This window comes from Scomber scombrus, chromosome 16 (genome assembly GCF_963691925.1).
Source record: "Scomber scombrus chromosome 16, fScoSco1.1, whole genome shotgun sequence".
Classification (NCBI taxonomy): domain Eukaryota; kingdom Metazoa; phylum Chordata; class Actinopteri; order Scombriformes; family Scombridae; genus Scomber; species Scomber scombrus.
Genome location: NC_084985.1, coordinates 9,380,449 through 9,407,393, shown reverse-complemented (window position 1 = coordinate 9,407,393; position 26,945 = coordinate 9,380,449). Strand labels below are relative to the sequence as shown.

Sequence of the window (26,945 nt, the reverse complement as noted above, 5' to 3'; positions counted from 1 at the left end):
ACCAACTGTCCATCAAACAGACGCAGGAAGACAACACACGGTGAGTAATGTCTTCTGAATTAGATCACAACATTTAGGCTTATTCCACTTAAAATAAAATGACTTTATTTAATTGCCCTAGTGATTTTAACCTTCCTCATTGCTTATATGTGTTACTGCGTGTATAAAAAATATGTTGAGTCATTGATTTGTTTGATGTAAACAGCCTGTTTTCCTTAGCTCGTCCGAGCTAACTTTCCTATCATTCCTTGAGTTGCAAGAAATACTTGTTATTAGATTAATATCTGGGTTAGTACTACAGTGTTACTTCACTTCTCTGTGTGTTTGTCTTGTGGTTGTAGTCTGTGTGCTGTTATGAAAGAAATGAAAGCTTTGTAGATATCAGAAATATGCTGATACACATGTTCATTTACTCAAGTACTGTGATTAAATACAGTTTGGAGGTGTTTGTACTTTGAGTATTTCTATGAGTTGTTAACAGCTCCACCAAATAGTGTTTTTCACTCTAAACCTCTCACATGTTTTCATTTCAATAAATGTTTAAATGATCCAATACTTGACCAAAATAAATCTACTACATTTCAGAGGGAAATATTGTATTTTTCTACTCCTCTACATTTATTTGACAGGTTTAGTTACTTTTCAGATGAAGATTTGACACAATGGATAATATAACAAGCTTTTAAAATACAACACATTGTTAAAGATGAAACCAGTGGTTTCCAACCTTTTTTGTCTTTTGACGTCATAAAAAGCTGTGTAGTCAGGGTCACATTTCAGATGTCTATGAGTTGTTAACAGCTCCACCATTTTTCCCTCTAAACTTATCACATGGTTTCATTTCAACAAATGTTCAAATTATCCAATGTTTCAGAAAATAGTTTTATTGGTCCAAAATTATAAACCCAGGAAAAAATATCTCAGATGTGACTTCTGTTCACAATTTGAGCTCCATCTGAAATCACTGTTTCATTCCTCCTTTAACCAGCTAAGGAACAGTGCAAAGATTAGACCCATATGTCAGCCTCAAGATTTGGAACAAGTCATGCACACTTTTATCTATCACTTGCATCTAAAGCAAATTTGTTTTTCTAGTTTCTCTATTTTCTTACCTTTTCTCTGTGAGTTATAGACTTATTTATTCCTGCTTTTTTTCCACGGTCCTTTTTCCACTTTCCTCTTCCTCTTTAGAGCACTTTGTTTTTTCTGTTTTTGATAATAAATTTGGCTTTCGTGCTCTGTTGTTTTCTTGTATCAGCGTCCAGGATGACAGCGGCCCTTCTGTGTTTCCTCCTGGCTGGTCCAGTTCTGCTGGTCGCTGCAGGTCCAGCTCGTGACTCAAACAATGGGACCGTACCACTGGTGCTGTGGCATGGGATGGGTGAGTGCTTCAGCTGTTTATTTATTTGATGGGAGGATACAATCATTAAATGAAATCAGGTTTTAAAGGAATCATTTAAATTTATAGATAAATATTTAACCCCTTAACAAACAGTTTCTACAATTTCTTTTCCCTCAAGTAGCTTTAATTGGTTGAAAACATCAATATGTTCCGCTCTGTTTTACAGTATTTCAGAAATAGGGTTTATCAGCTCATTCCAGCTCTTCTAAACCTTTATACGTTGTTCACACCCAAATATTCAAACCTAAGATTCTGCGTTTTTATGGCAATTTCATCAAATGTAAATATATGAGGCGCAATATTTTATACACATTTCCAGCATTTTACTAACATTTGGTGTCATTGGGTTTGGGATACTAGAGATTTTGAGATTATAATGACAACTATAATGACGTTTTCTGTACTATACAATGTACTTTAATGTGTCTTTTATGACAATTCATAAGGCTATAAGGATACAGGAAACTCATTAAACACATATAATCTTGTTTCAGAGACAGAAAGAGAAGGTTGTACTGCAGAAGAGCAAAGCAAATCTCAAATCACATTAGACATACACCCATGTTATTGTCAACATTTTGTTCAGTGAAGCAAAGCAAAACTTCCTGTTAACTTGAACATTGACACTGACGATGGGATCTGTTGAGATACAAACTTCACACCACTGGTAATACAGCGGTTGGTAAATGTGGTGTGCAGCCTCAAAGTTGGGGAACCATGTTAATAACTGAAAGGTTGCCAGTGTTAATCCCTTGCTGGGAAAATCCCATCAGAGGAAGTGAAAATAACAAACACTTTCTCTTCTCTTGCAGCTGTAATGATGTCTGCGTTAGCTGGGGCAGCAAATAACAATTATCTTCATTATCATTGACTCTACAGAATCATGATTTTGTCTATAAAATGTAAAAAAAATAGTTTAAAAAAGGCAAGTTATAACTTCTTAAAGCCCATAGTGACATTTCAAATGTCTTGGTTTGTTTGATAAAGAGTACAGCTGCAAAGATACTTAGATTACATTCATGTGGGACACAGTAAAGTTTCAAAACCTCAAATTTGAGCAAAACAACAGCAAAAAAATCACTAAAAAGTAGCATTCAGATATCAAAGTTGTTTAACTGACTAATTGTTTCAGCCCTTTTCTTATTTAATTCTACATTTTATCGCTATTTCGTGGTTTTTTCTATTGTTGTTTTACTGTTATGATCTTGCTGGATAATCTTGATTGCCTGTACTTTTTATCATTAGCTGCTTGTTTTCCATGTCAGAACTATAAATGTATACGTTTTATTTTATTTTATAGAAATCACTTTGTAATATTGTTCTGAAAAGTGCTATATAAATAAAGTTATTACTTCTCTAAAGGTACTGAAGCACTAAAGGCTCCGCTAAGTGTCTCAGTGCTTTAAAAGTCAGTGAAATATATGTACCTGCCAGCTCCGTCTTTATGACATGAATATATGAGAGTCAATCAGAATATCCTTATAATTGATCTTGTTTAATCTTCATACTGTAAAGAAAGATGAAAGTATTATAATCAGAATAAAATATGTGAATCTATCCTTCAGACATGACATTCAAATTTGTCACAACATCCATTTTAAGAGACTGATTACAGATGCAATAACTGATCAGAGTGTAGTTTAAACCAACATAGACTACATATACTGTATATATAGAATATATCATTTAAATATAACTCTTCATGTGTCCACCAGGTGACAGCTGCTGCAACCCTCTCAGCATGGGGTCCATAAAGAAAATGATCGAGGAGGACATTTCTGGCATTTATGTGCTATCATTGATGATCGGGAAGAACGTCATACAGGTACATTTTAAAGCTTTTTGGTAGAAATGAAAGTAAAGTGGTAATTTATGTTGTTTTAATGATGTTTCTCACCTTTAAAAAGCAGCTACTTCAAGTTTAGTGAATAAAACTAGATAAAAAATTGCCTCGTGTGAACTTGTAAACCAAACATCCATCCAGCAGCTTTGATTGAAACATCCACATGACGTGATAATTCTTATTCATGTCATATTTGCAGTGCTTCTGCTACAAGTTACATCAGAAAAATTGTCTCCATTACAGCTCCCCTGTGTAATTTTTGTGTTGATATTCATAGCGAAGCAGCACGACTCGGTTGCTTTTCACTTTGATCCGTCATGACAGCGTGACTTTATCTCTCGGCTCGTTTTCTTCCTTTTTAATCTGTCTGTCATGCTTCAAACTTTTCATGCCTCTCCTTCTGCAGGACACAGAAAATGGGTTTTTCATGGATGTGAATGAGCAGGTGTCCATGGTGTGCAGCCAGCTGGCTCAGGACCCCAAGCTGAAGGGGGGCTACAATGCGATGGGCTTCTCCCAGGGGGGGCAGTTTCTGTAAGTGATTCCTGTTCTGCACACAGATGGAGTTTTATTATGTGAATTTTTGACAGGAAGCAGACAGATTGCGTTTTTGCAGTTTTTCCTTTTTTCCTGATTCTGCTGCAGAGTGAAGAAAAGGTTTTAAAATGCAGATAACTTGAAGAATACTATAAAGCTTTGTGAATGTAGAGACAGGAAGGTGTTAGGACATCACAGTCAGGCTGCAACATGTTTTCTGCTCAAAGGATTTTGTGTCCGGACAAGAATGAGGAAGCTCGTTGTGATTCCTCCCTGCTTCCTCTCTTCACAGGAGGGCCGTGGCGCAGCGATGTCCCTCTCCACCAATGAAAACCCTGATCTCCATTGGTGGCCAGCACCAAGGTGACATGATTATGAGAAAAAAAAGCATGAAACCAGTTCAGCTTCACTTCCCTGGGCAAAGCTGGCATTAAGAAAATGTATTAACATGCACGAGTAGGGCAAAATAACGCACTCCAGTACACCAAAACTACCCACTACGACCTCAATAATAAACATCAAGTAGAATTATCAACAAAAACTGTAAATGTCGTGTTTAAAAAGTCTTCATTTATAACTTCACCAGCATTTTTTAAGCTGTGGAGCAACGTGTGAATATGAATCATTATTATTACAAACTGTCTCGACAAGTTTCAGCACCTCTTTTATTACATGATGAATAACTGCTGACAGCCGCATCAGGCAGGCAGGAATCAATCAATAACATTTTATTTATATAACACCTTTTGTCCAGGTTAATGTAGTTCAAAGTGCTTTACAGTTGATTGACAAGCTGATAATAAGACAGAACAAGTGTAGACTGAGGACAACATAAAGAAAAGGATCAAATTACAAAGGAAAAACAAAACAAATTGAGACCAATGCACACGAGAAAAAAAGCGATTAAAAATGGGGGAAAAAATGAAATAAAGTCGTCACCACATCCTTTTTGATCCTCAGGAGTCTACGGGCTGCCCAGGTGTCCCGGAGAGAGCTCCCACATCTGTGACATGATCCGCAAAGCTCTGAACAGCGGCGCTTACACCGACCTGGTTCAGAAACAGTGAGTTGTCTTTTCCTCCCTCTCTGAATGGCTTCTTATCTCTCAGAGGTGATATTGTGTTCAGCAGCTGTGATATTGTGCGGCTGTCATCACCGTTGTTCTGACTGGACGTTGTGTTTGTGGTTATCAGCCTGGTGCAGGCCCAGTACTGGCACGACCCCCTCAATGACGACCTGTACAAGAAGCACAGTCTCTTCCTGGCCGACATCAATCAAGAGAGGGTCAGTATGTGGCTGTAGGACTTTACAAAAGCAGATCAGATAAAATAAAACGTAGATTACATGTAATGCCAGTTTTAGATTCATTCCATTGGCTTCCTGACACTTTTTACATACAAAGCTTTAGATGAGTATCTGTGCTGAGGAGCCTCAGATCTACAGAGCAGAGACCTCTTGTTGCTCTGAGGTCAAATCTGAAAACTAAAGCTGATCTGGACTCTGGAACAGCCTCCTGCAAAGTCTGTGACCAAATCTGTCTCCTAAAAAAAAAAGCATCTTAAACATTTTAATCTGTGGGTTACAACTTATTTACATTGGGGAAAATAAGTATTGAATGTGTCAACATTTTTTTCAGTAAATATATTTCCAATGAGGCTATAGGCTACATTTTTAAATGTTAACCAGACTTTGGTATTAACTTAAGAAATCCACATAAATGAAGAAATCAAAACATTAAAGTCCATAAATTAAAGTTATGTGTTGTATTGAACACGAAGAAAAAGCAGTACACCAAGGCTGGCAAGGTGTCACACAAGAAACATTTCATGATGGTTTAAAGCTCTCCCAACACCTTTGCAACCTGATGGTTGCAAAACATTTCAATGAAACTGTTTACAGAGACGTATTTCAAAACTTTTGAATCTTGCACTAAGCATCATTATGACCATTATCTGGAAGTGGGAGTAACATCACTCCACCATCACTCCACCCTCAACCAGCCACTCACAGGAGCTCCTTGCAAGATTTCTGATCAAGGAGTCAGAAGGTTAGTCAGAAGAGTGTCTCAAGAGCCAAGGACCATTCAGAAAGAGCTCCAGAAAGACTTGGAGGTAGCCGGTACAACTGATAGAGAGAAAACAGGCAATGCACTCCACCGCTAAGGCATGTTGAAGCTTGTTTAAAGTTGACACACAACATTTGGACAAGCATGGTTTCTGGTCAGATGAGACCAAAATTGAACTTTTTGGCTGTCATACAATACACTCTGTTAGGAGGAGAAATAGCACTGCACATCACCTGAAAAACACTATAAGAAACAGTGAAGTTTGGAGGTGGAAGCATCACAGTGTGGGACTGTTTCTCATCTCATGATACTGGCAGACTTCATATAATTGAAGGAAAGATGAATGGAGACATGTACTGGAAGATTCTTGAAATGAATCTGCCGCCATCTACCAGGATGATGAGGATGAGACATGGGCGGACCTTCCAGCAGGACAACAATCCAAAACATACAGCAAAGGAAACTGTTTGTTTCGGAGAAAGAAAATCAAGAAGATCTTCAAGATTTAAAGACAATTTGTTAGAAGAATGGGTCAAAATCACACCTGAGCACTGCAGGCATTAGTTTTCTTCATAGAAGTCAGTGTCTTGAAGCTGCCATTAAAAACAAGTATTAAATACATTTCAGTTAGTGTGTTCAATACTTTTTTCTTGCGTCATTCCACTTTATCACATAAATTTATATATGGACTCTAATGTTTTGATTTCTTTATATGTGTGGATTTCTTGAGTTAATACCAAAGTCTGGTGAATATTTCATGTGAATAGCCTCATCGGAAATTCAATACTTATTTCCCCCACTGTGTCTCTATCCTTTTTTCTTATTCTTGCAAAGCACGTTTTGAAAAGTGCTGCTTGAATAAGTTTCATGTAAATATCGTATCGTCATTTGTTACAGGGTCCAGGATGAAGCTTAAATTTCTTGCCGAGATCAAAAGCAAACTTTGCATTAATGCAAAATTCAGTATTAGCTCAGGCACGAGGAGAGTGGAAGAGCTAGTGACTGTTTGCTATTATGTGAAAATAATTGTAATGGAGCAGGAATTACAAATAATGGTCAAAATCAGAATAGAAATCATCTCGTGTACTTCTCTGGGTTCCAGTGATTAAAAATATATATATTTATATTGTTAAGACAGACAAACTTATTGTAAATCTTATTCACGCCTCACTTATTTATTTTATTATGAATCCACTCAGCTTTTACCAACTTTCTCAACATATTTTTCTCATTATGTAATTTTCTTCTGTTATAAAGACCGTAAACGAGACTTATAAGAAGAATCTTCAGTTGCTGGAAAAGTTCGTCATGGTCAAGTTCCTGCAGGACACCGTAGTGGATCCTGTCGATACAGAGGTAACATACAAAACCCACGCACATTTTACTGTAACCATACCAATATAAAATTGCTGTAATGAAACACAATCACAAACCGACTCATCCTGATTCTTCTCGTAGTGGTTCGGCTTCCTGAAAACTGGCCAGGCCAAAGAGACTGAAACTCTACAGGAGAGCGTTCTCTATAAAGAGGTAACAGTGTCTTTATGATCTCTGTTGTCAGCTGATAGTGAGAAGATAGATGGCTGTCTTTTTTTTTTAAGACTGAGGTCATTTTGAAAAAAAAAAGACAAAATCAGATGAAGCCTTTGTTTTATTCATAGTGTTTTTGTTCTGTCTTAATGTTTGGATTTTCCTGTGATTATGAAAGTCTACAGTTGGTTCTCAGTGGGTTTTCCCCTCAGTTTTCATGGTTATTTTAAAACACTATAGCGGGGGTTTTCTTCTGACACTGTTAAATATATATATAACTATGATCTGACGAGGCTTCACACTGAAACAGATTGGCAGCTTTGTCAATTTTAGTTGCTTAAAATTCCCTAAAATTTACATCTGGAGTGTTACTTTTTCCTGATTTGCATTGAGGAAACAAACACACTGATCATCTATTACTTAAACCTTTAAAAGATATATAAGCTTCATTTGAGAACGTTTGTCAGTTTCTTGCTGCAAATTCCCTTAATGCCAGTTGCTCTAATTAATCTGCAGCTCATTTTTAGTTTTAATCTTTTAGTTGAAAACTGTGTTTAAAATGTCGGTCCTAATTTAAAAACACCTGCCTTTATATAAAGGGATGTCTCAGATTGTAATGACTGAAATGTGTGTTAAAATGCAGGATCGTCTGGGCCTGGCAGCGATGGAAAAAGCGGGAAAGCTGACTTTCCTTTCGACGCCGGGAGATCACCTCCAGTTCACCAGAGAGTGGTTCAACGAAAACCTGCTGCCTTATTTGCGCTAGAAGTGCTGATGGATCGCCCGGGGGGATCAAAGTCACAATAAATGAAGATCAGGGTTTTAATAATCGGAGAAGGGATGCAGACGCCACTCCTTCTTATTGCACTGATTTACAGCATGATGTTAATTTTTTATGCTAATTAACGTGTTAGTCTTCTGCTGTGCTACTACTAACACTCGACTCATGTTATTTCCTATGTGAGCTGTTCTGATGAGGTCAAATTTATTTTCTTAAATGTTTAAGCCTTTTCTTTTTTTAATAAATTCTTGTGTTTAACTGTTCAATAATACATATGTCTACAACTTACATGTCAATCCAATAAAACACAGCCAAACAAATGATATTTTATTGCAACATTTTTAATGATGTCTCCAGTACTAATGAGCAGATTTCTGATTTTGGACCCAAAAAAAAAAAAAAAAGAGATAAAAGAAAAGAGACAAAATAAAAGAAAATTCAGCAAAGAGCTTCACAACTACGAGAGCTCTAGATAACCAAAAAGAAAGAGATGAATGGAGTGACAGCTGATGGTGGGGCTAATATTTAAGACTATTCAGTGATTTTTTTCCCCAGATCTATACAGGTGATTACAGCAGATACTTCCAATCTAGAGACTGAGATGGAGGTGAAGCATTCGATGACAATCACTCAGTATCATCCTCTGGTCTCCACTGATTAAAATCTCTTTGCTCTTTACTGCAACTTTTCCTTACATGCCTCCTTACATGGAATGTTTTTTAAATATATTCGGGAATGTCCTATGTGTGGGATTAAGGGAAAGCACATGGAATGATTTTGTTCCCCCCCCTTTTTTTTTTTTTTTTTTTTTAAATAAGTGTCTTTGTTTCATGATAAGAAATAGATAGTGGTCTTGCACTCATTACTTATATTTATGTGCTCTTAAGAGTGCTTTTTTATATTAATCACCACAATGAATGTTAATACAGTCAACATCAGTGGAGATGATATGGATGTCGTTATCCTTACTTTGACAAGTGCTTCAATCGGTGAATTGCATATAAATGGAGCAGAAACTTAAAAAAAACCACACAACCAGCCTCACCTGTGCAGTGAGGAGGAAGAGGAGGAGGAGGAAAAAATACCTGAAGCATCCTGATGAAGAGCCTGATCAGCTTCAGTGCTTTTAGTTGCAGAGGAGACAATATCCATATAACTGATGATAATCCCCCTGTTCACATGTTGGCTTTTTTCTACATGTTAAATTTAGCGTAGCATTATCCAGATAGATAGAAGATATGATACAGGTACTATTGGCAAAACTCGTTTTTTTTCTGAAAAAGTGCTCACTGGCCACAGGGAAAAACCAAATTTATAAATGACAAGCTGCTCCCCTGCTGATTGGCTGGAGGATTGCTCCAGATAAAGCGAGCAGTCCCCTTATTGGCTTTATGGAAGGAACAGCTTAAGCCGTGATTGGCTGATGTGGAAGAAGGGAGGGAGATAACACGCATGATGTCCGATTCTCAGTCTACAGTGTGAGTGTTAGCTGGTGGGGTGGTCGACCAGTCAGGTAGGCATTTGCAAAAAGAGAAGGGGGTGAGGGAGGTGTGGGTATGTTTTCGACGAAGGGGCGGACATTTCACATGCTGCCTCTCTATCCAGCGATCTCTGTTGCTGTGGTAACGAGCTTCTTGCCGTCCCAGACGGTCTTGAACTGCTCGGGAACAGGGATCTCCGTCTGAGAGGGGAGGGAACAGAGACAGAGGAGTCATTGTACAGCTTGAAATGTGTTTTTTTTAATAAACTTTTGCCGCTTTAATCTTTCATTTGATTCGAGGTAACAGGACACTCACATATTCTCCGTCTTGGTTGGGCACCAGGATGTTCATCTCGGAGCTCTTGGCGCTGATGATCTCACATGACAGAGAGTCTTTGCTCAGGTAGACATGGCAACCGTCGGTCTTGTTGATGGAGATAGTCGGTACCTTACCCATGACCTAGATATGAAAAAAAGCAAGACAATTACATTTTAAACCACAAGCCACAAGTTCTTTACATAAATACATGTAATGGTAGCAGATGTATAACAAGTTGATGAAAAAAAAAAAAAAAAAGATTTTATGGGACACTTTCACCCTCTTTCTTCTGTCTAGACTCCCTTTAGAAATGAACTGAAACCCCATTTATGAAAGGAGGAGCTGCACTGTGGCCACAAGCTGACAGACTAAGGTCACGCTGAGCAGGTCACAGTTATTGATTAGCGCTTTCATGAGCACTTAAGCAGTCAAGTTACTCAGAGAAAGAAAAACAGGTTTAACGGGTAATCTGGGAACATATTCACATCTAGCACACCAGTAACCAAATTTCTTCCCTACCTCCAAAACTTATTTTGCAACCTTTGTGTACTGATTTTAACTATTAGAGACAGAAGATGCAACTTTTCAACTTTAATGGCAGAGAAATAATTGTTCTCCAGGAGGGAAAAAAAACACTGGTTTCTCTAATCCTCTACCCCTATTATGGTAAGCTGGTTTCTTGTTTACATGAAATTCAAGAAATCAGATTACTGGAGAAAAAGCAGACAAACAAAAGGAATAACAATATTTGAAATATTGTAGTAAATCAGGACCTACACTATGACACCATACAACAAAAAGCTTGTGGCAGGAACTAAATAACTTCACTCCACAGTCTGCTGAGATACCAATGTTTCCTTGAGTCTTATTTATTATTGTATTTTAGTTATCAGAGTGTGTGTTGTACCCACCTGGACCTTGACATCTTTGCAGTTGATCATGTCTACGATGCCCACGACATCGTCAAACACCAGGCCCATTTTCTTACAGTTGTCTGACAAAAAAAAGAGAAGAAATAATACAGAAGCATGTAAGTCGTGTACATGGTAAGAGGTTCCACTGTGTATCTTTGGTAAATAAACAGAGCCGGTCCCACCCAGCCGGCTCATAATGTCAAGTCTAGTTTGGATTGAAAGCTTTGTGCATAAACTGAGTTGCCCTCGACTTCCAACGTTTAGTTTCTTTTTATTCTCACCTAAAGTGATGGAGTTGATTTTGCCCTTGACATGCAGCGTGCTCTTGTTACACTTGAAAGCGTAAACGACTTGCTTCAGCTCAGTGTCGCTGATCATCAGGCTGTCTACTCCCTCGTGGTTCTCCTGCAGAGGGCGACACGACAAAAGTGAACAACAAATTAAAAAGAATGCAAACAAAAGACAAAAGGCCTGAGAGTTAATGAGAGAGCATCAGTTTAACGCAGGATAAAACACTGGAGTAACTATAATAAAGTTAGCTATAAAAACTATTTGATAAAAAGTAATTTTGGGTGAATGACTCATGCTGGACGTCATCACCGCCTGCTGCATAAACAAATCCAAACAGAGTCATTCCAACTAAAAGCAACACAAACAAGACTCTTGTGGCCTCTGCCTTTTTTAATCCATGTTTTGACTTTCAGATGTATAAGATAACTATAAAAGATGAATAAAATTGAAATTAACTCTGCTTTAGCTTTCATTCAGATTCTCAGCTAATGTCAGAGTAATCGGAGTAAACCAGTAACGTACCACTCTCCATTTCTTTCCCTCCAGCTCCAAAACAGGGGGCAGCGTGCGGGTCGGGGTGGCAGTCGCGGCAGGTTTGGTGGGGGCGGACGAGAAGGGTTTTGGTCCGGTACGCACTGGAGCACCCTGAGTCCTGAGATTAGGATTCTTGTGGGTCTTTTCGTCTTCCTTCACGTGCCTCAGGCCTGTCGAGAAAAAAACATGTTTAAAAGTCCTGCAAGATAATGTGTTTCAGGCTCAGAAATCAATAATGTGACAATCATCTCACATTTTTCTGTTTGAATACAAACATTGAACAAGGGGAAAAACTTTTTTATTCCAAAACACAAATTTTTTAAAAATAGCTGTCAACAACTGCACAAAATATGAATCATCCAAGTCTCTGGAAAAGCTTCACTGACCTTATTTGTCATATATTTTTGTCATCCATGATCCATGTTTAAATGTTTAGTTTAATGTGTTTATCAGTTTGTTTTATTATAACTAGATACACCTTCAAGTCCAGAGAGGACTTACAAGTTTACCTTTCTGGAGGTTTTTTATTTACCGGAAGTCATGATTTTGTCACCCGACAAATGATACATATTCTACAGATAACACTGGTGGTGTTGAATATTTATCTTATTGTCAGTAAATCCATGAAAACCATCAATATATTAGTCTGCATATCAATAATGTCCTTGTCTGTGAAACTCCCCAAGACTCATTCCAACTGAAGATCTAAATCTTTAAAACAAGTCACAAATACTACATTTATTTATCATTTATTTTTTAATCAAATATTAGTCAAATAAGAGTAAATGGTGCATGTGTTGGGGACTATTTTCAACCACAGATTAATAAACATTTGGTGTGCTAGTAAGTATTTACAGTAACACAGAGGCTGTGGGATGACCAGATTAACCAGATTCATAAAGATTAATAAATAATGGAAATCATTGTTTACGACCTCATTTGAAGATGCCAGCTTGAACTTTAAGAAACTAACAGGCCTTTAACACTATCTGCTGACAAACAATTGAGAAGATGATTGTCACATTAAACAATAATGCAAATAATCATAAGTTGCAGCCTTAATAAAAAAACATCAGCTTTGCAGTTTCAAAAAAGCATAAAAAAGTAAAGTTAAAAAGTGGATAACTTCCAGCTCCAATCTGCTAAATCTCTCATGCTACATATTCAGGTAAGTCGCACCTTTTTACTAACTCCAACAAAGTGATCGTTACTTAGAACTTCACATACAGACGGGTGACAAATTAAAGGAAAAACCGGTCCACTTGTCCCCTTATTCACTGCAAATCAATACAAAACTGTTCTGAATGATCATTTTTATCCTATGATGAAACATTTCTATCCTGATGGCAGTGGTCTCTTCCAGGATGACAATGCCCCCATCCAAAGGGCATGCAGGGTCACTGAATAGTTTGAATGTATGAAAGTGAGGTGAATCATATAATATGGTCTTCAGAGTCACCAGATCTCAGCCCAATTGAACACCTATGGGAGATTTTGGACTGAAAAATGACGTTCATCCCTCCAGTAGAGTTCAGAGACTGTAGAATCATTGCAAAGGATCATTGCAGTTGTTATGGCAGTACGTGGTGGCCCATCACCTTACTAAGACACTTTATTTTGGTTTTTCCTTTAATTTGTCAGCCCTCTGTAACTTCACATAAATTCACACAACTACATAAAAGCCAGAACAGAAACAGGTTCCTCTTCTGATGATCACTCAGGATTGTCTGCACCTCTCTCGGTTACTTACCCCTGGTGATGTCGGATCCTTTGTTAAGGGAGGCAAACAAAGCGTTCCTCTCATCGCCACCTCCGCCGCCGGAGGATGCGCTCAGGTCCATGGCAGGAGGAGGAGGTCCAGGTGGAGGTGGGGGAGGTGCTCCGCCAGCAGGGGCACTGGGGGGAGCTGCAGAGGCTGAAGCAATGGGGCCCTGAGGTGGAATTTAAAAAGAGCGTTTGACCCCAGCCGTAATATAAGTTTTCTCTTTTATAGATGAAATCAAATCTTTTACACAACTTTCATAAACACAATGGACACGTAAATCCCAATAAATATGACCTGGTAGCATCTTATTAACTTATAAGATGTACAACAATAAGAGTTATTTTCCTTAAACCATGAGTGAAGCAGGCTACTGTCTATTACATTTCTAATCTCATCTCAGAATCAATATTAGATGCTGTCACTTACTGCCCTCAGATACAAACCTAAAACTTTTTGTAAAGAAGTTGTCGTATTTTCTCTAAGAACAGATGAGGAAGGTAATGACAGGAAACTGAGCTGCAGCAGCATGAATAAAAACTCACACTCTTGCTCCAGGTCAGACCGGTGGTGTGGTGCTTCTTGATGTAGTCTTGCAACTCAGTCCAGATGGAGACGTAGGCCTTCACCCAGTCGACGTGTGTCTTGTCCCTGTGAGGATGACAGAAAACAGGATTGTCTGTCTGTTTGATCTTCATTTTGAATTTGAGTCTTGGCCTTTTTTTGTTTTTTCCTCAACCGTTTTAACGATTTCCTGTTTCTGCTGCACTGGTCTCTCAGTCCCACAGGAAAACAGACAATACAACTACCATGTTGGCCTCAATATAAGATAATTTATCCTAGAAACTACATTTGAAAAAGAGGGGGCTGTTTCATATTTAAGAACTTCACATGATCAGAAATCTTCTTTAAACGGAAGAGATCAGCTGCTACAGAGAGATGTATTATTGGTCATTTGTAGCATTATTGTTGGTAAGCTAGCAGGTTTACAGATGTGTACTTTAGATTTAGTCTGCCCTAAAAATGTTTTGTCACATTAATTTATAGGAGTTCCTGATGGCTCGTGCAGCATGTTTTTATACCATGAAGGAGTGTAAATGAGTCTACAGAGTCTTCCAATATTTTTTACTGTAGAAAACAGACCATATCATCTGTCAAGCGGCCAAGAATTAATCGCTGTTAGGGGCTCGAAACAGTCCGAAAAAACGTTAACTGCCAGAGAAAATCAATGCCAAAGAGAGTGTGCAAGTATGTGATTGATAAGATACACAAATGCGGGATTTATGTTCTCCTACAGTTTTATTCAAGTTAGAGAAAAGGCTTCAGTTATGAGGACTATTCTTCTTGGGTTAATAATAACTCTTAAACTTTCCACATCAAGACAAATGTGATAATGTGTTGTGTTAAAAAGGGTGGAGGGGGTTGTATTGTAATCAAGGATTGCTCCAGATATTCTGGCCAAACTTTCCACCGAGCCAAGATCTCATTCTGGTTGAATCAACTGTACTGATCCTGCACTCGTTTACAGCATTAGGGTCAGGTTACGCTCATTTAGAAGTAGGCTGTACGATGTGTAGTCTGACCATGTCGCAAATTAAAATAGTTTATAGCTGCTCTGAATGGCTCCACTGAAAAGGGACATATGACATAAATATTGGGGATAACGGTGTATATTTTCTAATTCTCTCCTTGGAGTCTGTTTACATGAAAAGTGACTAAAAAATTGTGTCAAGAGTGTAAAAAAAAAAAAAAAAAAAGCTTAAGAGAAGAAAAAACTAGCTCAGCTGGCCGATCACTGCATGAAGTTGGTTTGAAAGTCTAAGAGCTCGTTTAAGAAAGTTACAGAATTTTGGGGGAGGGGAGTCTCAGAAGCTGTTCAACCATCTGACAAAAGCATACACAGATCATCTCTTCTGTATTCAGCTCAGCACAGTGATGACTAACAAATCTGAAAGCAAGACTGCACTACATTACACATTTTAATAATAACTTTTTACCCTTTTAGTAGAGCTAAAACTCAAGTCTACTCAGAGCTCACAAGCTGTGGTTTCAGGTCTAAATACAGGAAGTCTACCACCAGCATGCGTCAGCGTGTCGTGTGGCGGCGCTGACTCAGTAAAACTGTAGGGAGCTACAAGCCCAGAGGAAGGAAAAGACAGAAGACAGATGGGTCCAGCTAAACGGTTTGGCTTCATTTGAAAGTTCCTCTTGATGCTTTTATTCATCAGATGTTACAAAAATGTAGGAAAGTGAAGAAAAAAGCTATTTGCAAAAGAAACACTCTAGTTGTTATGTGTTAAATCCTAAAATGAATGAGGCTTCACTTACTTCTCCTTGTAGTCCTTGAGCACACGGTTGGTGTAGAACATGGCAGCATCCTGCATCTCTTTGACGAAGGGGCCCGGCTTAGGAGCCTAAAACACAGAAATAATGGTTAGAAGATTAGAAGAAGAAGTCTAAAAAGTGAGATTACACTTGGCACGGTGGCAAAAAAGTGGGGTATAAATCCTAAATTCAATTCAGTTCTGATGAGATATTCAAGATAAAGGCGTACAAAGAATGAATGCATCTATTATGTGTAAACTGAATGCATTATTCATAAGAAATCAGACAAACACACAAAAGAGTTGATCATCTAAACTAACAGAGAAGCTCTGTTGCTTGCAATCACGCGTCAGCCAAGAAACTGTCGGTCTTGCTCCCCAAACAGTGATGACAGAATCAAAGGGCGGCTTTTTTCCAGCTATTATACACTCATTTATTCTCCCACACATTAACAAAAGACACACACACACACACAGTCCCTCACTGTAACACACAAACCAGTGCTTAATTTCCTGCCTGTTGACCACTCCCACCCCCAGTCTCACCATGGCGACCCATCCGAGGGCGGGCACACTCTCGCTGACGGCAGAGAGGTGGTTGAATAGCGGTGAGGTGCGGTTCTGCTCGCGATAAGCCTGCACCTGCTGGATCGCTTTGGACACCGGCTGCATGAGGGTCGTCAAAACGGCCTGAACAGGAAAGAGACGAGAGAGGTTTTTAAATTAAAATCAATTACAAACTTCCTGTTAATCATGTCGTACCACTTTCTTCCCAAGTTTTTGGGAAGTTAATCTGATGACTTTTTGATGTGCAGTAACAGAAACTTAGTATTAATACCATCTGCATTTTCTCATTTCAAATAATTAAAGTTATACAGCCATGAAAGTGGAATTTATAAGCGTCATTTCTTGCACATTTAATATGGCATGCAGCTAATTAAATACTATATAAACATGCGGGAATGACCCCATGACAGAGAGTGTTTACAGGAGAGTGAAGCAGCTGCAGGACAAACATGATTAATTATGCAAATTGTTGTAATTGATTAATCAATAAGCTGCCCAGTTAAATGACTGAGCAATTATCAAGTGTGTTTAACTCACATCAGAGGGCTTCTGGGAGGAGGAAGCTTTTATGAGGAGTAGTCTCTGACTGGAGAACGCCTGCTGCATCATGTCCGCCTGTGAGGAGGAGAAGAAAAGAGATGGATGAAGAGCGAAAAGATCATCCTGGTGTTTTTTATGCTTTAGTCCTTTTAATATAAATACACTTTTTACAATATTCACAAACATGCATGTAGTTGCTTTATTTCCTTTTTCTCTGCAGGTTGATTTTCATACTAGAGCTGCAATGATTAGTTGATTCATCCATCAGTTTAGGCAACCAGGGCTGCAACTACGATTATATTCATTAGTGATTAATTTGATGTTTGTTTTCCTTATTAATAATTAGTCGTTTGGTCTATAAAATGAAAATTGTTGATCACTGTTTCCCTGGGCACAAGATGAACCTAAAATGCCTCATTTTGTCCCGACCAACAGTCTAAGACCCAAATATATTCAGTTATTATTCTGTCGTAGATGACTAAAGAAATCAGAAAATATTTACATTTAAGAAGCTGGAACAAGAGTGTTTAAGCATTTCACCCGAAAAAAAGATTAAATCATTATTAGATTATCAAAATAGTTGGCATTCAATTTCCTGTTGATCGACTAATGAAGTTAATCATCAACTAATCATCGTAGCTCTAGAGGCAACTATTTTTATGATCATCTTTCAAACTTCGGACTGCTGCTTGAATATAAACAAGCTATTCAAAAAGGTGGGGTTGTATGATGTACTTTTCCATAGTCAGTATACTACCTGCAGTAGATTCGGGTCAAAACTCCCGCAGTATGGAGAGGCAGACAGAAGTACCAGCATGTGATCTAAGCACTGTACTGCTGTGAACAAACCTATTTTAACCACCTAAATAACTATGAATAAGTACTTCATACAATCCCACTTCAAAAAATCTGAACTATCCCTTTAACGATAGTTCAAAGGACATAACGATGGGTTCTGGGAAGTAGTGATGAACATTTAATACTTCTTAAGGAGCTTTTTAATGTAGAAAATACTGGATGGATAAATCAATATTGTACCACCACTTTGTGAACGACTATTATTGTAAGACGTGTATGTAAAAAAACACTGGGGTGATCCTTTAAAACGTTGTATGCAAGGTGAGCTAACATGCCATATAAAGTAAAAGATGTGACTATATTTAACTTATTAACTTTTTTCTTCCTATTTTGCATCTAAAACTGTTACTTACATGTTTCAGGACATCGCCCCCTATCTTCTGGCTGAGGGACACGTACTGGGCCAGTGGACCTTTAACGATCACGTCAAAGGCCTCGACGTACGCAGATACAGCTGTTAAGAAGAAGAACGGGGGGAAAAAGAACATTTAATGATTAAAAGAGGCATTTAAACATTTTTAAAAAGTCTTGATATGGAAAATAAAATCATACAATAAACAGAAAAATAGACTTCAGAATAGAGAAAGTTATAGCATGAATCTAAGCGACTGAACAAATTTTAAACAGCTGGTATGCTGAGTGTGAAAACAGTATGTGGATGGTTAACTTGCATCAATAAGTCCTCAGTTTTACAGATGACGGCACTGAATGCTGGCAGAGCTGCTCACTCATTAAACTTATTGGCTAGTACGGAGGTCAGAGCCCGACTCTGTCAGGGGATTTGTTGTCTTGTTTGACTGAGGAAGCAGCAATGTGAGGTTTACATGAGCATGTTTGCTTCATCTCAGACATCTTACTATAATAATTACACTTGATGATTACCTCCGCCAGCTGACTCTCCAGCTCCGCCTCCCTGGCCCGACATGGACTCCAGACGGCCCACGGCCACTTCCAACCGCTGCACCAGACTCGCCAACTCTGCCATACCTGTGAGATGAAAGAAGGTTGAGAAAGGTTGAGGAAGGGACGCTAAGCAGGCAGGAGCAACCTATAGTACAGTAATAGCAGTATTTATCTATGATTGCATTGGTTTCTTCACTTTAAAAAAAGCTTTTAGTGAAGGCAGGATATACAGAGCGAGCAGTCCATTTGATTATTAATAACAATAAATTATAAATCGCCTTTCATATAACCGAGGACACATTGCATAGAAAGTAAAGGGAGGCAAAAGAGAAGAACTACTTAATGGATGGTGGATGTTCGGAAAAGGTTTGTGTTGACGGGAATCTACACACAAATGTTACACATGGTTCACTGAAAATGTTTGTAAGATAAAATATAAGGTTTTTGTAACTCCTTTTGATAGTTTAACAATACATAGGAGGTACAGGAAACACAAAAAGAGAGAGAAAGAGTGAGAGGGGAAGTGATGACATCCAACATATGAAATCGAACCAGGATCATCAGTTACATGACGTGTACTGAACTATCTACAAAAAAAACAGAAGAAACTGTTCCTCAATTTTATAAAAAGTAATGTTGCATCAGATCCTGACTCCAAGTCTTTGTGTTTAGATGCTGGTGTTTGTATTTGTCACAAACTGCAGGTCAGCTGCTCTGAATCATTGCGGCTCAGAGAGAGTTTGTGTTGCAGCTCTCTCTATAATAATTGGAGACTGATTCACACCTGATAAACAAGGTGAAGGCAATTACTGCAAATGACAATTAGCGATAAAAAAAAAGAAACAAACAAAAACGTGTGCTCTGGATCACCGACATGTTCAGTCTTTGTTGATTTAGTCCTTCAAGGCTTAATATGTTAAATATGTGTAACTAGGTCTTTACCTCACTGAAGCTTGTGTTTATCCTGATGATTATTACCTATTATTAGAACCTGTAGTTATTTTTGTGCTCACACAAGTTTATACCGAACGTCATAGTGCTCCAGAATTTGAATTAACTTAGCCAAAAAAATGTTTATGTGCATACTTTTAAGGCAGCCCTGAGGTGGTAAGCCACTGAATTCCACCTTAAGAAAATTATTGAGTAACAGAAGAGAAGAAGAATGAAGCTGCTGGTAAACAGGTCAGGACTCGCTGAGTAAAAGGTATGTAGATCATTATTAGCAGCTACTTCTGACTCTCTGCACAGTAATGACCCGTCCTATCTTCACAGTTGTGTCCTTTAAATCTACAGGTGAGCTGAGTGTTAGTCAGTTTTTTTAAAAAAACACAAAAATATTTTCCAAAACACTTCTAACAAGCAGAGTAGACAGGACTGTATCACATACAGTCGCATAAAAAGCAGCATATCCTTTATTAGTATCTAATGATCATATTCTTATTTATGGCTGCAACTAATTATTAGTTTCATTATAAATTCATTTTATGATTAATCCTCTATTAAATGATTCATCTTTTTGTTTATAAAATGGCAAAAAGTGTAAAATGCCCATTATCATGTCTTAGAGGTGACTGAAACTATCAATTAATCTGTCAACTATTTTCTCAGTTAATTGATTAATTACTTCACCCCCACTTTAATTTCCTCTCAATCAACTAATTGTTGAAGCTGTACTTAAAAAAAAGGTCTTGTTTTGTCTTAACAGACCAAAAAAATCTGATATCCAGTTTATTATCATGAATGACAAAAAAGAAGGAAAAAAAGTGTCAAATCCTCACAAATCAGAAGCTGCAAACAGCATTTTTTTTCATTTGAGTCTAATAAAGCGCCTAGTTGCCTGTTAATTTTCTGTCAATCAGCTAACACTTAAACTTTAAAGCAGCAGTTACAGAGTAACAATTCATTCGAATACAAACAGAGAAACTGTAGTAAAGGGTCATCAACATACATACTGATAATAAAAAAAAAGAGGCCCCTTCAAGTACATGATTAACTAACGTCAATCGGAGTCTAGCATAACCCGACACACCTGATGAGAAAGGCTAACATTACATAAGTCGGCCGTCACCTGACACTGCCTCCAGTCTCAGGTACTTACACCTGGCGGACGGTGAATGGAGGTCAGCAGACCACTCTCACTAATGAGTCTACGGTGTTAGAAACCCGCCGCTAACATCTCACTTTCACTACGGAGACACTGAACGAAATCTTAAGATATCTAATGACTGAGAGAGCTCGACGCGTCTGGCTCTAACAGCTGAGGATGAAAGTAAATAAAGGTTTATTCAAGTAAAACATTGGTATTGAATGTCATTGAATCATGTCAACTTATGTTTTAATCATGCAGATTTCATTTAAATCAAATATCTGCCAAATGTATGCAATTTTACTTAGTGTATAACTGCTTATGTGGTTGTTTTGTTGGAAGACATGTTTTTTCTCTCTTAGGACAAATAGGGTATTTAATAGTTTAATATATTGGCAATGAAACTCAGGTATCAAATCTGCAACAGTACTGAAAAACTGCAAACTGATGCAGATGTTTGGAGGCTGCTGACAGATGATGTTTTGTTTCATGTTAAATCTTTAAGTATGATTACAAAATTAAAAGGGGATGCAAATGTTTCCTTCATATTTATATCTATGGCAGGTGGGAAAGTGGCTAAAACAGCAAGACTTGACTATGTTGTCCAATCTAGCTTATGCAATAGGAGAAGTTACTGCTTTTCCTGTTTCATACCTTTGCAAAGTCTTTAAATCAGGTTAAAAACTGAAAGATTCCTCTAGATTTGTATTTATTAGAAATTGAAATAGTTTAGAAAGTGTTAGGCTATCATATGGTTCAGACTTGCCCCTAAGATCAGTATTAATCATGCTGTTGTAAACAGTATTATGGTACCCTAAAGGCAAGGCGAGGCAGGCTATACTTCCCTGAAGCTGTGACAGTGATTCATATCAATAGGTTGGAGTATCAGCAGAATTATATTACTATAAACTTAAAAAGTTTACTGGAGCTACTGAAGATGTAATGTCACCTTTAGAAATCATTAAAAAAACAAAACATCTAGTCCTATAAGACTTCTGATGACGAGCTTTTTACTTTAAAATGCATCAACTTCCTCATTTTTTTCCCACCTCACTCATTCAGACAAAGTTGTAAATTAACGTCTCCAACAAGAAGGCTTGGTGATAAAATTAGATAATAGCAGGACACACACACACCCTTACTACCCTTGACCTAAATGGCTTTTTAAGGTCAACAGCAGCTTTTATACCTACAGAAACCAGAGTTTAACTGTGTCACTTCCTGGTCTCAGCTGATTATGACTCACCTGCTGTAGAGAAAGGGAATCGCCCCTCAAAAAGGGTGTGGAAGGGGTAATAAGACACCAAAAAACAAGCACCTAAATGTTTGAGCTGCTAGGACAAACTCTACTGTTTATAAAAGACCCTTTCTTCTTTTTCAGCAGAATTGTAAATCCCTCAGTGGGACATATTTGAGCTTACTGCACACTCTGCAGCATCTGTTTAAATTCAGGATGTACCCTAAAGTGCTCGACTCTGTGCGGTGAAACAGAGGCCACGTGTTGACGCCAAGTGCTGACCATCGAGGAAACTGCACTGACAAGAAATAGAGGGAGAAAGAGAGGGACAGCGAGAGATAGAGGGAGAGAGAGAGGGAGCAAGTTGCCAGAGACGTGAGGGCAGATATAGCGATGACTCAAGCCAAAAGTCACGTCTTTCATAACATTGTTTTCCTCAGACTTAAACACGATTAAAAAAAGGCTGGACAGCCAAAAATGGAGCGTAAACACAACTTTAAAAAGTAGAGGAAAGTCCAGAACAGCCTTTCTGAATAGAATATGGAAAAATCCCACTAAAAGACTAAAAATAAGAGTTACAATTAACTGTTATTTTTATGACTAACAAAGCATGACATAGCAAAATGTCACTGTTGTTGTCCAAAAAACTATTATAATCATCCAAATGAGTCACAATACTGCACTGTGAGACATGTTATTTCATTACAATGAATAAATCACCACACAAACACAAAAAGAGACCTGTCATAGTTGTGATCAGTTTTGTGCCATAGACAGCATAGAAAAGCCATGAAAAGGACTAAAAAGAACAAAACATTGCTGGTTTTGGTCTTTTCATGGGTGTTGAATATCACCAGCCTTAAATTTTAAACAAAAGTTCATGCTAACAACTGCTTGAAAAAAACCCCAAAAAACAGTTCATATGCAATACAGATTAAAGCATGAATCATATGCTGTGACTAACGAGACAAATGTGAGTGTGTGTTTTACAAATTTGGTGAGGGCGAACCGAGCGTTACAAAAGGGCGTGTGCTGCATGTTACCTTTTGAAAGCCAACTTAAGAGCCTTTGCTTTGTGGACAGCTGCATTTAACACCTAGATCACATCGACTTCCTCTATATTACAGCTCTTTGTGGTCTTCCTAGAGTATGAAAAACCCTGCATGCACTTGTCTTCACAGACCTAGTTTTGTGGACATATGGCAGAAATGCTCTGAGTAAAGCACCATCAGCATGCAGGGACAGTCAAGTAGGTTAGGCCTCTGTGTGTGTGTGTGTGTGTGTGTGTGTGTGTGTGTGTGTGTGTGTGTGTGTGTGTGTGTGTGTGTGTGTGTGTGTGTGTGTGTGTGTGTGTTTGAGCCTCTCAGCCTGGGGGCAAGACATCAGACATAAAGAACGGAGCGTCCAACTCAATGTGTTATACATGTGTGTGTGTGTGTGTGTGTGTGTGTAGCTTTGACATGTATTAAAAAAAATCCAAAACACACACATCCTATCTTCTTTGTCGCAGAGGGGAAGAAGTAGGCCAAATTAAGCAATGGCGATCAGCTCTTCACCTGCACTACAAAGTCCTACTTCGGTGGGCTCTAAGGGCTCCAACAAATCAAGCTCAAGCCGCTGATGTTAATGCGATCACTGGAGTTTCAATCAGACGGCCTGGAGGATCCTAGCAAGCGAGCAAAGGCTAGCAAAGCCAGGCGGGTGGGTGTTATGGAGAATTCTGTAACCCGTGCAAGTTGGTGCTCACCACCACCAATGGTTCCCTAGTAGTACAGTCGATTAAATGATTAAATATGAGAGGTGAGGAGAAAATATGACAGCTTATCACTTATACAATATACATTTATCTATGTAAGGTTAACTTGTGGCTAGAAAACCCGTTTCAAATATGAGGAAACATCCACCGCACATACGGCGATAGGTGTTATGGAGAATTATGTATCCCGTGCAAGTTGAAGCTAATTTCTAATGGTTCCCGATTAAAACAAAAACAAATACTAGTAGGGGAGGATAAATGATGACAGCTTATCACTAATACAATATACATCTATCTACATTAGGTTAATCTGTGCTAGAAACGCGTTTTTATATGTAAGGGAACATCTTACGTGGGGGTACGAAATATGTCATAACACCATAGGCGACACTAGCTAGCTAACTGTTTCATAAAGTAGCACAGATAGCAGCAACCCCTTTACGCGTTTAAATGGAGTCAAATTAGTTATCAACTAAGACTTGTGTTAGTTATTGTATCTCCCCTTCCATATTGAGTGTCTGCTGTGTGTCTGTTTCGGCATTTCCTGGATTTTTTTTCTCTCTCTCTCTCACTCACACCCCTCCCTTAAATGTTAGCTAATGTTGCAGAAGGGGAAAAAAACCGAAGTTCACACATTTAAGCGACCACTGTCTATCAAGGCATAGAAATAATAAGAAAGTAATAGCTAGGTTTTGCAGCTTTCAAGTGTAGCAACCTCGGCTATTTCAGTGAATAATTCCTGGGTGATTGAATGCAGCAGTGGTGGTGGTGTCTCTTTCTCTTAATTTAAAATAGCAATAGCAACAAAAAAGGAAAATAAATGTATAACCACATAGCATAAAATAAACCTGCATGCTGCTTACCTGCTGAATAAAACGGGTCAAGCAGTGATTTTGGTCCTTTTGTACCAGCCTCGGGTTTCTCTGTAGGGGAGTGAGCTTGAGTGCAGCAGCAGCAGCAGTAGCAGGCTTTTGCAGACCAGACTGGAAGAGCTTCGTCTTTTTTTTCTTCCTCTCTTTCTCTCTCTGTGTGTGTGTGTGTGTGTGTGTGTGTGTGTGTGTGTGTCTCGGTGAAATTTACCCAGCCGTCACTGCGCAGCGTTTCCGCCCTTGTTCGCGCAACTAATTCCTTTCCCATATAAGGAGTGTGAGAGGCAGAGGGCAGCAAAATAAGAAGAAAACGGAAAGAAAAAAAAGAAAGAAGAAGATGAAACACGACTTGCTTTCCTTCCTCATCATGATATATCTCTATTGCATTATAGCCCAAAGCATTAGGCTATATGCTGGCCTCTTTATTAGCTACACCTGTCAATTCTAATGCAATCAACTGCTTTATATTCTACATTTATGAAGTTTATATAGTTTCAGTTTTTGTAGACATTGTCAGGAAGGTGATCATTCTGCTGTATGTTTATTATTGAGGTTCATAGTGAGTGATTGTGGTGTAGTAGGGTGCATTATATTGAATGGTGTTCAATGTTCTAATATTCTAATATTTCTAATATTAGGAACACGACACCATTCATTATAATGCACCTCAGTACACCACCATCACTCACTATGAACCTCAATAATAAACATAAAGTAGATATATCACCTTTTTGACAATGTTAACAAAACATAAAGTAGAATGTATAGCAGAGCTATTGTATTGGATTGAATTAGATTGCACAGGTGTACCTAATGAAGTGGGCTGGGCGGTGACTGTATGTCATCATAACTGAGGGGAATACAGGACTCGAATGCCCCTAATGGTGTACATTCACTCAAGTATTGTACTTTACCGTATTTTGAGGTATTGTACTTTACTTGAGTGAAGCACAGCCCCTGTATTGAGGAGATAAAAGCATGAATGAGCATATTTACTCCACCACACCACTAGATTCTGCCCTCATCTCACCTTTAACCACCAGGACATCCTCCTTTCCTCTTCAGCTGCCAATCTGGCTGTTGTGGTTTGACCCTCAGCTGACTTTTGATGACCAAAACAAAACATCTGTGCAAAATCTCTCTTTAACATCTCTGAGCTCAGCCTCTCTCAAACCCTGCCAAACTCCCGTCCTGCCAGGATCCTGATGAGGAAGTGAAAACACAAACATATAGCAGCAGTTCTGTTTTTATTGCACCGACTCCCCGTCTGCTTCAGAGTTGACTACAAAATCCTATTACTCACATACAAATCAATCAACAGACATGCTGCTCCTGACCTACATGAACTGATCATACCACAAACCTCCACCTGCACCCTCAGATCTGCCAGCAGCGTGCTCCTCCAGGCCCTCTGTGCCAAACTCTGCACCAATTAGGGTAAAGAAGAAGAATTTAAATACATTGACAATGTCCGTATTTGTATGTCTTTAAATATCTGGAGAGGATCTTTAAATTGGAAAACGTGCAAGTGCCAGATTAAACAAAAAAAAAAAGGTTCAAAATCAATGCAACAGAGGGCGAGATGAGCTGACATTTGAGTCCTGAGCATAGACCAAGTCCATAGGAGCCTACATTTCACATAATGCAACCAATAGCACATTTTATTTGCCTCTGCAGGGTAATAACGCACATCATTCAAACTTCAATCCGCTAGTTTTTAACACAGATTTTCCATTACTTTGTATTTTGTAATCTCAGAGCACAAGAGATAAGAGATAGATCCTCATGTGTAAAACCAGCCGAGTACTCCGTTCATTTGCATTATGCAAAGAAAAAAAAGAAATTTCAGTGATAGTATTTGGAAAGAAGGAGGCATAAATTAATCATAGCAGAGCTCACAAATAAGTGGTGAACCTACAACCAACAGTTAGCGATAGAAACTCTTTACTGTCCTCTATTTCAATGAGGTGAAATTTAAATATCATTGTTATGGACTATTATCACCATTATGTGTTAATGGGGAAGCAAAGGACAACCATTGGGGTAAATGGGCTTATAAAGGTCAACGAGAAAACAAACTGAGGTGTGTGAATGAGATGACTGAGTCAATGCAGCAATATTGGAGTCAGTGGGTTAGAGGAGGAGTTTGGATTTACTATATTCAGACGTAAAAATCATATCCTTACAAATCATTTAAGTGATGCAGTCAGCTATCAAATCAGTGTAACCCTGTTTCAGGCTTCTACCTTTTTAATCTACTGTTTTTGAGTTTATCCAACTTTTAAATTATGTTAAAAAGCGTTAAGTCCCATAAAATAAAATTCATAAGAAACTGGATGCACACATT

The 26,945-nt window shown here is 38.3% G+C and overlaps 2 protein-coding genes across 2 annotated transcripts; one reads left to right on the top strand and one right to left on the bottom strand.

Annotated features, from left to right (window-relative positions):
• Window positions 1–7: 7 nt before the first annotated feature.
• ppt1 (palmitoyl-protein thioesterase 1 (ceroid-lipofuscinosis, neuronal 1, infantile)) lies at window positions 8–8,595 on the top strand. The gene is made up of 10 exons (XM_062435654.1): window positions 8–40; window positions 1,259–1,381; window positions 3,118–3,227; window positions 3,652–3,779; window positions 4,075–4,145; window positions 4,743–4,845; window positions 4,976–5,066; window positions 7,105–7,203; window positions 7,306–7,377; window positions 8,021–8,595. Exons 2-10 carry the CDS (start codon window positions 1,267–1,269, stop codon window positions 8,141–8,143), a joined length of 912 nt encoding a protein of 303 aa, XP_062291638.1. The 5' UTR covers window positions 8–40; window positions 1,259–1,266; the 3' UTR covers window positions 8,144–8,595.
• cap1 (CAP, adenylate cyclase-associated protein 1 (yeast)) lies at window positions 8,479–24,752 on the bottom strand. The gene is made up of 13 exons (XM_062435652.1): window positions 24,593–24,752; window positions 18,630–18,734; window positions 18,101–18,201; window positions 16,887–16,964; window positions 16,329–16,472; window positions 15,787–15,872; window positions 14,004–14,109; window positions 13,447–13,627; window positions 11,685–11,866; window positions 11,153–11,276; window positions 10,869–10,951; window positions 9,955–10,098; window positions 8,479–9,839 (listed from the first exon to the last, which is right to left on the bottom strand). Exons 2-13 carry the CDS (start codon window positions 18,730–18,732, stop codon window positions 9,756–9,758), a joined length of 1,416 nt encoding a protein of 471 aa, XP_062291636.1. The 5' UTR covers window positions 18,733–18,734; window positions 24,593–24,752; the 3' UTR covers window positions 8,479–9,755.
• Between the last annotated feature and the right edge of the window lie 2,193 nt (window positions 24,753–26,945).

Bases quoted from the DNA above. Each gene is read 5' to 3' on its own strand.
- ppt1 (XM_062435654.1), top strand. From the start codon at position 1,267: ATGACAGCGGCCCTTCTGTGTTTCCTCCTGGCTGGTCCAGTTCTGCTG. The intron at 5,067-7,104 runs GTCAGTATGTGG...TCTGTTATAAAG, and splicing joins CCGACATCAATCAAGAGAGG to ACCGTAAACGAGACTTATAA. The intron at 7,378-8,020 runs GTAACAGTGTCT...GTTAAAATGCAG, and splicing joins AGAGCGTTCTCTATAAAGAG to GATCGTCTGGGCCTGGCAGC.
- cap1 (XM_062435652.1), bottom strand. From the start codon at position 18,732: ATGGCAGAGTTGGCGAGTCTGGTGCAGCGGTTGGAAGTGGCCGTGGGC. The intron at 11,867-13,446 runs GTAAGTAACCGA...TTTTCTCGACAG, and splicing joins AGGATCCGACATCACCAGGG to GCCTGAGGCACGTGAAGGAA. The intron at 10,099-10,868 runs GTGGGTACAACA...TTTCATATCTAG, and splicing joins GCAAAGATGTCAAGGTCCAG to GTCATGGGTAAGGTACCGAC.